Genomic DNA, 16,013 nt, shown 5'->3' with positions numbered 1-16,013 from the left:
TAAATGGGCGGAGAATCATAATCGGATGGCAGAATTGATTTCTTATCTTGATGTAGCCAGAAAGAAACGAAATGGGATTCCAAGGGCCTTCAAATAGAAAGAAAGGGTTATATTAAGAAAATAAAATGGTGAAGTGCTTGTACTCAAATGTTAGTTTGTTCATTGAAAGTTCAAGAAGAAGCCGACAAGCGACATAAATCACACATAGCATCAGTAAGGCTATGCAAGACCACGTCAATTGTTTTGTTGGGTGTCACGGATGAGGTTTTCGAATTCCCGAAGTGTTAGCTGATCTTTATTGAAAGCGAAATGGCGTGAAACGCCATCTTTTCTTGCATCTAGTTAGCGCCGAACTTTTTTGATACTGTCATTCAAACAATTGGCATTTCTCTCATTCTTGTTTGCCTAGGTTGGAATTTTATTATTGCTAAATTCAACTATTAAGACAGAGTTCAAGTATTCTGATTTATTTTATTCAACAAGCAAGAATATCGGGATAGACGTGTTTAGATGCACTCGGTTTCAAATATTTAGCATTCCTCATCCTTCTTCAAGAGTTGCTGGGAATCTGGAAACAAGGAGCTGTAGGCTGGAAGATCATCGATACGCTCGGTGACCATTGGGAGTGGTTGATCGAAGTAGCGGACAAAGATGATGTACATGACTCCCCAGGAGGCGATGAGAGCTGGGAAGGCGAACAGCATGATGAGGGTGACTGAGATACAGCTGTACAAGATGCGAGCGACATTTCCATTCAGACAGTTTCCAAGAGTTCCGCAGACTTCGTTATTGAGAAGGTAGTTGATGTTGTGGGCTGGGCTGTGGACACCGGAGAAGAAGTTGTAGAGGACGTATGGGATCAAGTAGATCTTGCAGAAGACACCGATGGAGATGAGGAAGTCACCAGCACCACTCTGATCGTTTTTAGCCCTGAAAAACAATGGTATTAGAAAGGAAAGTCAGTACTAAGAATGTGGAAGCTCACAAGTTGAAAGTGGTGATGACGAAGATGCTTAAGTCGACGGCGAAGTTGATTTTAGTGAAGAACGAGATTTGGGAGAGCTGAAATTATAGACTAACTTGGGAGTCTAAGAACATTTTTTACCTGGTTCAAAATTTGGTACGGGAACTCCTGGTGAGGGTTGCAGGTCAAACATTGGGTACGTGGAATGATACGATGATTGATGGAACCTTAATGTAAACATCATATTGTTGTGACGCAACCACAATTTATTCTTACTTTCTGTCAATGCGGCGGTGATGTAGAGACAAATCGAGAGCGATGAGATGCACCATAATAAGATGCGAAAGCATCGAATCATTCGAGCCATCGCGCTGGAAATATAGCTGGTATATGATCACGAAGAGTTTGTGGGATGGGAAGATGGAAGAAATGGGAAGTTTGAAGGAAGAAAAGAAAGTGAGGAAGATGGGGAGGAGGGAACTCCAAGAAAAAAAGAGCTGGAGATTAAGATGGCTTTTTGGTAGTGTACTGGGATTGACTTTTTTTATCAAGCCTTTGACTCCACCCATTTGTCTTTTCGGGTATGTCAGAAAGTAAACGACTCTTTCCTTCGTTCCGATGCGTATTATTTCTCTCGTTTGCTTCGTTTTTTCTCTCCTTTTTCGCTACTCTTTCTTTTTCGGCTCGAAAAGTTTTTCGCATCGGACGACAGGAGTAATAAATCCATCGTTTGTCAAGATTTAGCGGGAATAAAAAATGAAGTAAGTGGAGTGCAGAAAAAAAACATCTAGAAAAAAAGAGGAGTTGTTCAGTTTATATGTCAGTTGATATATGCGAAGTGTGTGGTGAATATAAATGTGAGAAATGAGGGAAAACACAGAATAAAAAAAGAAAGAAAGAAGGATAATAACTATGTTAATTTCCCTACGAAAACGGACAACTAATAGGTGGAATTATTGAGATTCTCAGAAAGTAGCTGTATTTTCAGACAAAAGGTTACATGACATGAATTGAGTAACCTTCTCAGTGTCAGGGGTGTGCGGAACGGAATTCGGAATTCCGAAAAATTCCGAAAATCGGCTCATTTTCGGAACGGAATTCCGATCGGAATATTCCGAAAAAAAAAATTCGGAACGAAATTCCGATCGGAATATTCCGAAAAAAAAATTTCGGAATGAAATTCAGTTGAAACGGAACGACTTTTCTCTACTGCAAGAACAATTCTAACTGATAATAGAAAGTGTTTGTCCGCTGAAAATTTTTCGGCGCTTTTATTCTTACAGAGAAACCTTCCATTGATGGGATTTGATTAGTCTCCCATATTTTCTGTTAAGATTTTCTGTTTTCTTGTTGTTTGGAATCTATTTGCTGAAAGTTTTTTCAATTGTTGCATTCAGTTCTCTTGACTTGTTTTAATGTTAATTATTGATTTTTTACACTCACTGTTTTTATTGTTGAAATTTACTGTTCTTATTGTTGAAAATAAAAAATGAAAAATAATGAGATCGGCTAATTGGAAGAAACTCGAGAAATAATAAGAAAAAAAAATGAAAATTCCGAAAGTCCGAAAATCGGAATATTCCGACATTCCGAAAGTCCGAAAATCCGAAATTCGGACAATTCCGAAATTCCGAAATTCCGAAAATCCGAAATTCGGAATAGTCCGAGATTCCGAAAGTCCGAAAATTTGAAATTCGGACAATTCCGAGATTCCGAAATTCCGAAATTTTGAAACTCGGACATTTTTTAGTGTCCGAAATTCCGAAATTTTCCTGTCCGCACACCCCTGCTCAGTGTCCACCTTACATTTAGTTCTGAAATTAGCTTACTTCTAGATTCTAAAAGATCGGATAAATCAAATTATTATAAAAAAAGAAAAAAAATGAAAGAACAAACTTCCGGATCGTTTCAGATGTCTTCGAAAATGGACTTTGAACATTTGTGTATTTATAAAAAATGTGTTTTCCCATCGAAGATACATAAAACATCAGATATCTAAAAGCTTTGTTGGAATGCAAGAAAAAAAGAGATCTCGTGAGAATGTTGTCACCTCTAGCAACCTGTAAGCGGTCTGGTCGGAGCGGAAAAATCTGTTTCTTATTTCTCAATGTTGTCACGGGGATTGGATAACAAAGACAGGTGGAAATAACTTTTTTCGGGAATAAATTCGACTTTTTAGACAACGAACATTTAGGGGAGAACTTTTTTCGAAATTCCACATGTTTCACAATAACAGGGAAAAGATGGCAAGAGACAAAGAATTTTTCGATGACTTGTGTAACGGCATTGTACATTGTATTTACCAAAGTCTCAAGGGAAAAAACCAAAGTTACATGATGAGAGGAGGTATACCCTTATCAAGCAATTATCTGACACAGGATGACCCGGCCGAGCAAACAAGTGTAAGAGAAAAAGATAGGGAGGGCCAACCAACTGGTTTGGACACGAAAATGATGATGATGATGATGTGGAACTCTATTGAGTTCGACACAGTGTCTCGTTAGGCTCGGAGGTCACCAACCAGCTGGATAGATTAAGAAGAGAAAGACGGACGAAATTTCGAATGGAGGAAAGGGAAAGGCCAAATTGACTAACCAAGTGTGTGGTTTTCTTGTTTAAATGAGCATGCGCGAGGGCTCGCGCACACCATGTTCACATTCACAGATGTTGTTATTCCGGCGGAAAAGAACACATGGCCACTCGGTTGTTAATCTTCGTTCAGTTAGGGGTGTCGAATTGTGATGGGTGAATGGAGATCAAGACGTCGGGATAAATGGGAAGTGTGGAAAAAGAAACAATAACGGCATACATGTAGAGTTTGCCAAGTTTTCACACTCTACTGAACATTTTCTCTTGGCTTATAACTTTCACAGCAATATAAAAAGAAAAAGCGCTACTTTGACATTTTTCAAATAAAGTAAGTGCACTGAAAAATAAGGAGTGTGAAACGTCAAGATTCAAAAAATGAAATTGAAAAGTCTTATTTCTCATTTCTCTCAAAAAATCGAGACATGACGCACTAAAACATTCTGGTTTCTTTCTTTATACTAAAACATCTAGACCCACTTGTTCATCTCACACAACGAAAAAATGAACCAGCTCTCTTATCCGTTTCCCTTTTTTCTTTTTTTTCCTTTCTTTCACGCTTGAAAACGAAAACATAAGAAAAATGACTTTCACTCCGCTCTCCGAGCATATTTTTTTTCCCGATTCTGAAAAAAAGCGAATTCAAAAAATGAAGAGGAACAAAATGCACGTGAATTTTGAAACATTTTTGAGATATCCGCGTGCTCATTTTTTAGAGAAGAGCCTATATTTGAATGAAAAGACAGTAGTAAGTCACTTGACAAATGGAAATTTCGAGAAGCATATCTTTAAAATAGAGAGCAAAGATTCAAAAATGTCACACGCAATGCAGACACAATCCATAATAGTCCTTAGCTAAAAATGAGAACCGGTAACGTCAGAAAGTAATAGTGAAAACATGAATAAAATCCGTAGGCAAAGTCTTGGGGAAATGAATCAGTACTATTATGATGTTGTTTCGAAAACAGAAGTGTGTGGTCATCAGATAGGAAAACAGAAAAACCGGAAGTGACTCACTTCAGATACTTTGTGATGGACGGACCTGTGGGGCTTTTCTCACTAGAGTTATTTAATGAGAGAGCGACGTGAGTTCATATCCAGACAAACATCACGAATAACAACAAAACCGAGTTATGAATCAGAAATTGCTCTGTTTTCTTATTTTTCACACATGCTTCTCCTTTTTTCACCTCGAAAAAGCGCTCTCGAGAAAAGAATCGGTTGGTGTCATACTTTTGCCATCCGGCATGATATACGACTTTACAATCAGATTTTATGTGCATACCTGCCTCGACGAATACCCGCAAACACTTCTAAAAGTAAAAAGCTTCTTCAAATAGACAGCTGTTGGTACCAATTGGATGTCGGCTTTCCGGGTGAGGCTGCCAAGTTTTTGGAACATTTGAAGCGAAAGAAATATTTGAATTTTTTTTGGATTTTTGGACATTTTTTTATTAACAAAAGTCATATTTCTACAATAATGTTTCTAAAGTTGAAGGATGTTGAAAAAAACTCTCTTGCGTGGCAAAAAGAGATAAAGAGAGTGAGAAACGTTGAGAAGAAATATGAAAGAACAGCCCAAGGGCGTTTGGGGTTTACATTGAAAGTCTCAAAAATTTTGGAAAAGATGAGAAAACAATCAAACTCGGAGAACTGGAGAAGGGATTGGAATGCGTCATATCAGAGGATAAAGTTCAGAAGAAATGAGGAAAAGCAAGCAAAGCAAGGGCAATGTAGTTGGTTGGCGTCAAAGCGGGAAAATAGGGAAAATACAATTCAAGGTTAGAAAAAGAATTAGAACATAGTCTCAGCTTCCTCCATCTCGGCTTGGTAGCAGTTGTAACGCACGGTGTTGCGAGTGATATTGACAGCTGATTGGGAGGGACTAACGACGGGTGGAGTACTGGTTGGAGTGTATCCTCAAAAATACAATTTATGAATTTGCCGCAATTAATTTGTAGGTAGAATACCAGGTGGGCGAGATGCGATCGCTTCTTCATATGTAGGTGGGAGAGCAGAGGTGGAGATGGCTTCTTGATACTCTGGTGGACAACGCTCGTTATTTTTACGGAGACAGCACTCGATTAGACGTCTATAGGAGTATTCTTCAAAATCACATTCATGGAGAAATGCGGCAATGCACATGGTAAGAGATGCAGCAGTGCACATGATATAGATTGAAAGGAAGATCCAACAAATTGTATGGTTCCTAGGCTCGTGCGTGATGACTGAAAATAAGAAAAGTTGGTAATAGAAATAGAGTTTCAAAGAAGTGAAGCTGAAAGTTAAAAATGTAACTTACACCACTGTGGCACATAGAAAATAATCATCCCAAGAATGAAGAGACAAATACCACGAGCCACTGTGAGAGCAACCATGAACCCGAAGTTTTCCAAAAGTTTGCGACTAAAAATCAAGTTTCATGATATCCAGAATAATTACTTACTGGGAGCAGATGATACTGATAATCATTGCCAATATGCAATCAAAGAACAAAAGTTCATTAGGTCCAGATTCAGGAAACTTTCTACCTGTCGCCTTCTGGAGCAAACGAAGAAAAAGGTAAGCAGCCGGACTTCCCAATGTCACGACTGTGATGTGACGTTGCACATCGTCAATCGACATCTGGAAGACAATACTATTTTGAAACTCTGATATAAATCATACTTGTCGAAAATCGGGCCGGCCCGGCTCGGCCCGTCGGCCTGGCCCGACCCGGCCCGTCGGCCCGGATTCAAAAATGTGTACTCATTTTGTAACACAATTTTCTGAAACTTTTCGAAAATTTACAGAAAAAATGCTTAAATTATCATACATATTTACCTTTTTATTGAATTTTGAAGTTTTATTCGAAAACTTTTTTTTTTTCAAAAAATTTCCAAGAAAAAACATCAAATTTTCAAAAATGTTTCAAAAACTGTTTCAAAACGGGCCGGGCCGGGCCGAAATTTTCCCTGATTTTGGCCCGGCCCGTGACAAGTATGATATAAATGACTTATTTCTACTGGGTGACTAAAACTGGATACAAGAGAAGAATTTCAAAACAGGGTTTGAAAAAAAAAACAAAAATAAGAGAATTCTTAACGAAACATAACAAAACATGGGGTGCCAAATAAATTAATTTCCCTTATTGTTGTTGGTATAAATGTCAAGTAGGTACATATTTGAGTTGTTTTAGGACAACTTTTGATGAATGAAAATGGTGAATTTTGACAAGGGGAATTCATCCAATAGTGAAATGGATGAAATGGAAGACCTTCTCAAGACGCACTACAAAAAATTGTTGTACAAAGAAAAGGCCCATATGAAGATTAACTCTGAAAAGGTTAGCGGTCAATGTAGTAAAATCGAAAAAAAGAAAGGAAAGGATTTCAATCTAAGAAAAATACGAAAAGGAATGTCATCGTATCTCAGCTCAATATAATGCATTTTTTCTTTGTCAGAAAAAATTTGTACGGAAATTGTAATCTATGTCAAAGAAGATTACTTCGAAAAATTAGAAGTGAATCTACTTGATGAAATTTTTTTAGTTTTGTAAAATAATTTTTGTAGTGGAGAAGAAAAGAAATTGAAAGTTAGAAAGCTGAAAAGGAGAAAGCATTTTTTGAGCAAGATAAAATAATTGAAGGTTTGTTTAACATGTGATTACAAAAGTTGGGACAGAAAGCTGCGATGGGCTGAAACAAAGCTTCTACACATTTTTTTGGTCGAAAGTAACACAAAAAACTTTCCTGACAATTTCTGTGAAATGAGAAAAAAAGGGAGACATGTTCCTATTATGACTAAAATGTTTGTTCTGAATAGCAACAATGGTTGAATTTAACAATGAAAATCGATTTATTATAAATGAAGCACATATAAAGATAGACACATTTTCAGAACTCAGCTTCAATCAAGAATTCATATTATTCGTTGCACTTTTCACCTATATTCAAGTTGTAAAATCAGCATGCCATGATTTGAGGTTGGAATTGTGGGAGAGTAGAAGGCGCAATCTTATTCTTAGAGTTGCGGAAGAAGAACGAGTCAGATGATTCGAGACGGTGATACTTTTTCTGGTTGGCGACTGGAATTGCGGCTCTCAACATTTTTGGAGGAGATGGAGAACGATTGAATGACGAATATCTAGGTGGAGCGTCGAACACTGGAGGCATATCGAGTTTAAGCACAGGACGACTACGACGTGGTGTGTCGATTACGTGGAGAATGATTGGGGTATGTCTAGTTTGGTAGTACGGCTCATAAAAGTACATCAAAATTATAGTGATCGAAAAGTTGGTGAGCAAAACCGCGAAATAGATCAGGTAGAGCAATCCAACAGTGGTATGAGGGAGAACTGTCTTATCGGAGCATTCTCCACCAAATCCACAAAATTCTCTGAGCATTGGCTTCATGATCTTTGGGAGAATATCTGATGTGGCTAGATTGGTCGCGTTGAAAATGAACCGGCAGACGTGGAATGCAAAGAGATAGGTCGGATGTTCGTAGTATCTTTCACTGAAATGTAATTTCAATAGTATATATTAAAGAGAGTCAACTTACATTATGAACAACAAAATGATCATCATCATTGACAAGAAATCACACATGAGAAGTAGATTGAAGTTGATTTCGATCTGAAATTTTACTACTGTTTCATTTGAATTCACTTACAACCTTTCCCATTTTTTCTTCTCATTCTACCTGCCAATAACTTCACGGCAAAAGGAAAACATAAAGTTGTCTGTACATGCGTGATGTTTTTTCCACATGCTAAAAATTATTGATAAGAATCTTGGTGGTTTAAACGACTTTTCTTCTTTTTTTGGTTCCTGACTGTCAATCAGGAATTTCATGGAATGAACTGACAGGGTTCAAAAAAACTTCAAATCAGTTTTGCTTATCATAATTCCGGGCTCACTCAAAAATGTTGAGGATCTGGGAGAAAAAATTAAACTAGTATGATAACAAAGCTGTCCAAACCATTCACAACGCACTATGATTAGACAGTGCGTCTTCATAAGTAAGGATCTGTTATTTGAGGTAACCTGCTTTTTTTGAAACTGTGATCCAGATAGTCTTCACTTTTGAAACGTTCATTTTTACTTTCAGTATGGCCTGCGAGCTGATCGCATCAAGACGCACATACTGCTTTTCTTATCACTCCTATTACTTGCGTAACACAAAACTGTGAGGGTGTGTTCATTGGTAATCAACCGGTCAGTTGAAGTTAGATGTCTTTAAAAACCGAAACTTTCCTGCTTATTGTTTCTATAAAACAGATTTGTATTTTTCCTTGTTCCCCAAGAGTTTGCAAAGCCCTTTTTATCATCGAGCAGATAAAATATTTCGTCGTCTGTTGAAGATCAAAAAACCATAAAGATATCAGTGGAACTCACAGCAGCGTTATGCCCTACACCTAACGACGGAAAGAAGAATTTCGGTTGATAACGGTTACCACTCTGACGGTGTTTCGTAAAAAACGAGAACTCTATTATCACTTTGGACACCACTTTTTCTCTTTTCTCTAGCCAATCAAAAAATTCTGCAATGCGGAACATCACGCCACGGCCACAATCCCCATTTTGAAAAAAGGGCTACTAGTAACAACTAACCTCGATTCGTCTCAGAAGACTTCCCTCTGCAAGGCTTGGACATGCGATACAAAAGTTCTTTCTTGGATAGTCCTTTTGAACTGAAAAAAACCATTTAAAACTATTATTTTTCCAAAATAACTCACTTTCAAGAAACTTAATGCTGAGCAGAACGACCACCGAGAATATGGTAGACAGCAGTACGAGCTGAGTTATCAGCTTGGTGTTTAACATTTTGACCGCTTCAGAATTGCTAAACAATGACTACCCTGAAAAAAACGCAGTTGACGATAAGTTGTCAGGGGATGAAATGAGAGATTGTACGCCAATTAGGAAAACTTCGAAAAAAAAGAACCTCGGGACGATACTCCTAAGAAAAGATAGCTGATCACAAAAAAAGAAGAAAGTGAAGGAGACGGCGCGAGTGAAAACTGCCGTCCGTCATTCTTCCTAACCGTTCTTCTCTCCCTCTCTCCCTCTCTCTCTCCAAAAAAATACCGCCTTCTCTCTCAACGCAATCGCTAACGATATTGGGCATCTTTGCTGATATTGCGATGAACGTAACCGGCAAAACGAAAGATATGAAAGGTACATAAAGGTATATGGGATGAAACCATGAAAAACCACACGGCTAATAAAATTAGGTAGAAATAGAAATAGTGGGGTGAAAAAGAACATGTGTAGAGGAGACCAATCCAAGACACAGTCAGTTTTAGTTTGTTATCAGTGTAGTGTAATTATTGCCAGTCGACTCAAACCTCTCTTTCTCTCACTCTCTCACTTCTCTACTTTATAATGAAAAAAAAATGATCTGAAGAGGAATGATGTTCTCCTCGTCATTTGTCTTTTTCTTCTTTTTTTCTGTTTCCAATCTGCGTTTCATGTCATCTTGATAAAATACTTTTTAGAAGTCACATGAATTCTAAAACGCATACATATACCAGAAAAAGTCGAGGAAACGATTGAGATTGAGAAGATCAAGTAACCAAAGTACACATTTGGTTTTCATACCAAAAATTGAAGCGCACTTCGAGAAAAAGTGTCGAGGAATGAATAATGAGAACATATCTTCATGAAGCAAACGCTCCTCCTTACACAACATATAGGAGCCAATTTGAGCATCTAGAAAATACATTAATTATGTATGACTCACTGTCTTGGTGGTACGGGTCGGAAACGAAGACAAAGTTTTACCAATTCGAATTTAACAGGAAAGAGGAAGATTATGAAAATGTATGTCAAAGTGTCAAAAAGTGTGGAACGCGTTCAAAAAAGGTTTTCTGACGTCAAGTCATATATGATTCACTAGTAAGAGGTAGAGAGGTAGAATGAAAGGAAATAAACAAGAAAATGATAGTGAAAATGAGAACAATACCCTGTTTTGCAAAAAAGCGCGGGAGTATTGGTAAATCGATACCTAATAAAATTTGAAATGAAATGGCTGCGACAAATACTAATGCGACATCGAACCTCACAAGTATGCAGATGTTTGTCGGGTGCTTGTCGGTCTCTTTTTGTCGCACGAGTTGGAACACATACTGACCTTAAATATCTGTCCCTTTGAAGTAAACGAATAAGAAAACATAACATTGTGGAAAACAAGCATTCATGTTTATAAATTTGAAAACAATTCAAACTACCTGTTGTGTATAGAAGTAATAATGACGTCAATATTTGCGTGGACCATATCTGGGATTCCATTATTACAGGTTCTGGAACAACTCGAATCACAACTTCTTGCAGTTAGCTCCACTACGTCACTTCATTTTTAGGCTGATATTCTGGTATCAAGTTCAACACACGTCATATGCATATCCCTAATTTGAATTTTTATCACTCTCAACATTTTCATTGTTGTTCAATAAATCATGTATTTCCCCTTTCTTCTTTTTCGAGTAACGTCACAATTAACATCCCCAAAAAATAATTGGCTCAAATCTCGTGGGCAATCTCTAGCACTATTATTTTTCATCTTTCATTTTTCTCTCCCCTATATTTTGTGGTTGTATACATACACCATTCTGTCGAAACGTGACTAGGCCTTTTGATATTCTCAACCAGCTATTATGTTTTCCAAGTTTGTCCTGTGTCTTAGATCAATAAATTAGCTTTTTTCGTCTTCTCCATTCTTCCTTTTCCACCAGAGTCAAACTGAGCACAATAAAATTGAAAAAGAGATTTCCCAGCCATTAGTCCGTCTTTTTCTTTTGCACGATTGAGAGCACTTCTACGGATTCAGAAAGAAAAACGCTCGTAAATCTGCCATCAATTGCTTTTTTTCCCTTTTTGCGCAGTGTACGTACTCACTCCAATTTCGAAATGTTCACTTTTTTTGTTTCTGTGCATTTGCTATAGGCAACCAGATACGTTTTCCACTTTTTCGATGTCAGATGCATCCCAACTCTTCAGTTTCCAACGACTACGGCAACGTGTCCTAGCTGCTGGGGAGGTTGGTGGCAAACTGGGAACCTTCATTCTTCTTGTTTCTTCTCTTCACGAGCTTCCCTTCTTCTTTCCCTTCTTCTTTTTCAGTACCCAAGCTCTGTTCCTTCCAGATGCCGTCTCCTGGTGTACAGCGGACCAGGGCAATGTTCTCTAACGCCGTTCAGGTGATGATGGGAGTTTCGGCAATCGTTAGTCTTTTAACTGTTGGCGGCTTTCCACTCGTCAAAGGTAAACCTTAGAAAACCTTTTTCCACTGCTCCTCTTTTATTTCAGCGAGAATGTTGAATTACACCATCCCGGATGTTGGATGTGTCGAAGGAAAGTGCGATAACAGTTCGCTCTGTGTCATCAACGGAACCGTTCTCGGAACTGATTTCAAGAATGTTAGTCGTGGCTAGAGTGTCATCAGAAAATGTTTGAAATTCCAGGTCGAGAACTACTACACCATGTCAATCAGCTCATTAGCTCTTTTTGTGAACTTTCTCCTAGCCACCAGAATCGTGGGAGCACGGTTAGTTCTGTTTCAGAACTAACATCTTAATTATGGCTTTCAGTTTCATCAATATGTTCTTCACAACCTTCGCCTTCTTCTGTTTGATCGTTTTCCCAGTCCGATTCATCTTCCTGGCCATGCAAACTCTCGAATTCACCGCTGTCGGAGGAGGTCATCAAGAACAAAGATAAACTAAACATACATCTCAACGTTTCAGACTACTACACCTTGCTCCTTCTCACACCGGATCAATTCAACTGCCCATTTTTCTCGAGCGCTGTCGTTCTCATGCATCTCCGCTTTATTCTCCTCGTCCTTGACTTCATTACCTTCCACGCCTTGATCGTGTCCGTCCCACTGTTCTATGTCGACGACAAGCTCAACTTTGACAAGTATCACGCCGTTCACGACGAGAAACCAGACATCTTCCAAGGCGCAGCGCCAGCGGTCATGTTCCAGGACGTATAAGTGTGTTCTTACCTTGTGATTTCTCCAGAATCTGAGAATAAATTTTAATATGTTGAATATAGATGGGTTTTATTTTCGAAATTATCTCCTGGGAGTCGAAGGTTTAGAAAAAAATTGAAAAAGGGAGAAAAACTCAAAAAAATGTAGACTGCACCAGGATTTAGATAAACGGGGATGGGGTTCAATACGGTAAACAATCAAAAATATTTCAAAAAAAAGGGAAAAATTGAGAGATCGGGGTCAGAGAACGAAATTGAAGTAATGTGCTTGTATCATACAGTGCGTGCAAAAAGGATAGGACACCCCTTGATTTCGGGCCTCCCGAACAAAAGAAAAAAGTTATGAAATATCTGAGGCTGCCATTCGATTCAGCGTACAAAATAACCCCCGGGTACATATTTTCGTCATCTTACCACTTTTCATATTGCCGTACCACCATAAACTCACTTTTTCGGGCGTGCAAAAAGGATAGGACACACTCGAAAATTCGATTTTCAGTTGATTTTTCGGAATTATTTTTTCACCAAAAACCGTTTTGAATGACTAAAATATAGTTTTATGTCGTTTTTGAGCATTTTCAAATGTTTTCCCTCAATTTCAATAGTGGTGGACAATGTTTGACACTATTCGAAAATCGACCTCCAGAAACACTTACAGTTTCAGAGTTTGACGGCGTGTATCTCAGTGCTCAGACAACGTACGTGTTTGAAACTTTCAGGAAATGTGAATCAATACGTCAGGTAATAAAATATACAAAGATTTCATAGAATAATAGCGGTTATGGAAAGTTCCACTCAAAACTCTAGATCTCATTTCGACGAAAAATCACTATTTTCGAAAAATGTGTCCAGAACGAATATTTTCTAACTAAAATGAAGAATTTGGTTTTATAACAAAACAGAATAATACAGAAATGTTTCGCAAACAAGTTCGAACCATTTTTCAAGGTTTAAAACTTTTTTTTGAAAATAGTGATTTTTCGTCGAAATGAGATCTAGAGTTTTGAGTGGAACTTTCCATAACCGCTATTATACTATGAAATCTTTGTATATTTTATTACCTGACGTATTGATTCACATTTCCTGAAAGTTTCAAACACGTACGTTGTCTGAGCACTGAGATACACGCCGTCAAACTCTGAAACTGTAAGTATTTCTGGAGGTCGATTTTCGAACAGTGTCAAACATTGTCCACCACTATTGAAATTGAGGGAAAACATTTGAAAATGCTCAAAAACGACATAAAAACTATATTTTAGTCATTCAAAACGGTTTTTGGTGAAAAAATAATTCCTGAAAATCGAATTTTCGAGTGTGTCCTATCCTTTTTGCACGCCCGAAAAAGTGAGTTTATGGTGGTACGGCAATATGAAAAGTGGTAAAATGACGAAAATATGTACCCGGGGGTTATTTTGTACGCTGAATCGAATGGCAGCCTCAGATATTTCATAACTTTTTTCATTTGTTCGGGAGGCCCGAAATCAAGGGGTGTCCTATCCTTTTTGCACGCACTGTATGCATCAGACGTGTGCCACGATATCTCCTGCATCTTCCGCCGAAGTGATAATCTGATCCTCCGAGATGGTAATTTGTTCCTCCAAATTCTCTTCATTCAAAATCTGAAATAACATGTTTTACCGAAAGTGTGTTAAGAATAAACTAAATACCTCATCATTCGACATGTTGTCGTAGAAGCTCGCCTCGATATTTCCAGAAATTGAGTTGTCGTTCGAGCGTTGCTCGGAATGAGCATCTTCCTCCGGATTGTTGATTTCTTCCTCCTCTTCATTCAAGCCCTAAAGTATCATGTTTTACTGAAACTTTGTTAAAAATGGCCTAATTACCTCATCGTTTGCCATGATCTCGTAGAAGCTCTCCTCACTATCAGCTGGACTGTTTCCAATTGCAACTTCAGAATCCTCTGCCTGAAAAATGGTATATTTCAAATTATTGATTGCCGAGTATTATCATTTTACCTGATATGCTGGAGGTGCATTGTCGTAGGCCAGCATATCCTCGTATGTTGGTGGAAAACCCATTCGAGCTCTTGCCAATCCTAGGAGCGGTGGACGATGGAGAACAACACTGTCGGAAGAAGGACTTGAGGGAACGAGAAGCTGAAAACAATACTTGATTGATGTTCATATAAAACTTTAACTCTACCCGGCCGTTCAAAAACGCTCTTCTCCATTCGAGATAGCGGTAGTAGAGCTCGTAAGGGTTGAAGTGGCGTATGTATGCCCAAAGCCAGTTCAGAGAAATGATGGAGGTGTGGAGCATCAACATGCTTCTACAAACGATTAGAAAACAGTAGACGTAGATTGCAACCACACTGCGAATCATTTTCCCAGGAATCACGCAGGAATGCATGATGTCGTTAGTAAAAAACACGAATGCCTCATATAGTCCTTCTGTAAAATTTAAGGGTGGTGAAATGAGTGATAAACGATAAAAATTAAACTCACCCTTCTGTTCAAACAACTCCACAGCAAGGATTACGTGTATGAAAAGGTCTGTGGCGAGAAAAAATAGATTTCCGAAGACAACGAATCCTTGCCTAGTTCTCCGATGAGAGAACTCATGGAATCGTCGGAGAGATCCAGACAGACAGTTCATCACGATCGAAGCACCACTGATAAACAATAGAGTGCCATTCTGAAAAATTAAATTCTTCATCCAAATTATTATTTACTTATTTACCATGTTCAAGAAATTCGCAATATTGTCGAAGAAGTACGGCCAGGCTGCACATTTCATCTTTCTGACCTCTTCCGGGTTGATATACATGGTCCCTTCAAAATGGTATTTCACAGAGACTAATGATATTGTTTTTATAAACAGCTACAACTAACACTCACATAGCATAACAAAGGAGACAAATTCGAGAACCATTGCGATTCGGGAAAAGAAGTAAGCGGACTTCCGAAAGGACAACGCTTGTTCGATGTATTCGTAGGGCATCCCTTGTCCAATCACTTGGTCCATCGCTGATGCAGTAACAATCCTGAATTGAAATTAGAAACATATTAAAATCCTAAATCATAGGTAAGAAGAGAAAATAACTCAAAAACACAAGAAAAGAATTTAAAAGTATTATAAGAATCATATTAAAACTTTCATTCAACGGGAGAAAATATATGTTGATATGAACGATAGGAATTAAGAATTGGTGAGAGCAAAAGGTATGTATTCACCACTTTTGACAGATATTCATCTCGGCCAGTTTAGAATTGCAAGCAGAAAACTTTGACACCTGTTGATACATTCAAGCAATAAATAGTATCTCGAACACATTTGCGCCAGACACCAAAAATAAAGGGAAAGGTCACAACCGAAATGAGACGTCCGACAGATTGGAACAAAGAGTTATATCTCAAAAACATTGAATCTAAAAAAAATATTCAAGCTAGTTCAAGTTGATGGCAAAAGGAAACTCAAATACACGATTTTTCGCTACCTGAGATTTTTTGACTATGGCAAAAAGT

The 16,013-nt window shown here is 38.1% G+C and overlaps 5 protein-coding genes across 5 annotated transcripts; 1 reads left to right on the top strand and 4 right to left on the bottom strand.

The window, feature by feature from the left end:
• Positions 1–530: 530 nt before the first annotated feature.
• GCK72_024768 (uncharacterized protein) lies at positions 531–1,331 on the bottom strand (the record flags this gene model as incomplete). The annotated part of the gene is made up of 4 exons (XM_003118013.2): positions 531–930; positions 986–1,062; positions 1,106–1,191; positions 1,241–1,331. The coding sequence occupies 4 exons, from the start codon at positions 1,329–1,331 to the stop codon at positions 531–533; spliced, it is 654 nt and encodes a 217-aa protein (XP_003118061.2).
• A 4,013-nt stretch (positions 1,332–5,344) lies between these two features.
• On the bottom strand, positions 5,345–6,175 carry GCK72_024767 (uncharacterized protein; the record flags this gene model as incomplete). The annotated part of the gene is made up of 3 exons (XM_053736036.1): positions 5,345–5,469; positions 5,521–5,778; positions 6,082–6,175. The coding sequence occupies 3 exons, from the start codon at positions 6,173–6,175 to the stop codon at positions 5,345–5,347; spliced, it is 477 nt and encodes a 158-aa protein (XP_053579602.1).
• Positions 6,176–7,494: 1,319 nt separating this feature from the next.
• Positions 7,495–9,357, bottom strand: GCK72_024766 (uncharacterized protein; the record flags this gene model as incomplete). Its single annotated transcript, XM_003118086.2, has 4 exons — positions 7,495–8,047; positions 8,093–8,166; positions 9,145–9,224; positions 9,270–9,357. The coding sequence occupies 4 exons, from the start codon at positions 9,355–9,357 to the stop codon at positions 7,495–7,497; spliced, it is 795 nt and encodes a 264-aa protein (XP_003118134.1).
• A 2,149-nt stretch (positions 9,358–11,506) lies between these two features.
• GCK72_024765 (uncharacterized protein) lies at positions 11,507–12,529 on the top strand (the record flags this gene model as incomplete). Its single annotated transcript, XM_003117864.2, has 6 exons — positions 11,507–11,572; positions 11,679–11,796; positions 11,842–11,951; positions 11,997–12,079; positions 12,123–12,232; positions 12,279–12,529. 6 exons carry the CDS (start codon positions 11,507–11,509, stop codon positions 12,527–12,529), a joined length of 738 nt encoding a protein of 245 aa, XP_003117912.2.
• Positions 12,530–14,048: 1,519 nt separating this feature from the next.
• Positions 14,049–15,513, bottom strand: GCK72_024764 (uncharacterized protein; the record flags this gene model as incomplete). Its single annotated transcript, XM_003117684.2, has 8 exons — positions 14,049–14,147; positions 14,196–14,324; positions 14,373–14,453; positions 14,505–14,645; positions 14,692–14,939; positions 14,994–15,183; positions 15,229–15,320; positions 15,387–15,513. The coding sequence occupies 8 exons, from the start codon at positions 15,511–15,513 to the stop codon at positions 14,049–14,051; spliced, it is 1,107 nt and encodes a 368-aa protein (XP_003117732.2).
• Between the last annotated feature and the right edge of the window lie 500 nt (positions 15,514–16,013).

The sequence above is a fragment of the Caenorhabditis remanei genome, chromosome X (assembly GCF_010183535.1).
Source record: "Caenorhabditis remanei strain PX506 chromosome X, whole genome shotgun sequence".
Classification (NCBI taxonomy): Eukaryota; Metazoa; Nematoda; class Chromadorea; order Rhabditida; family Rhabditidae; genus Caenorhabditis; species Caenorhabditis remanei.
This window is presented reverse-complemented; position numbering and strand designations above follow the sequence as displayed.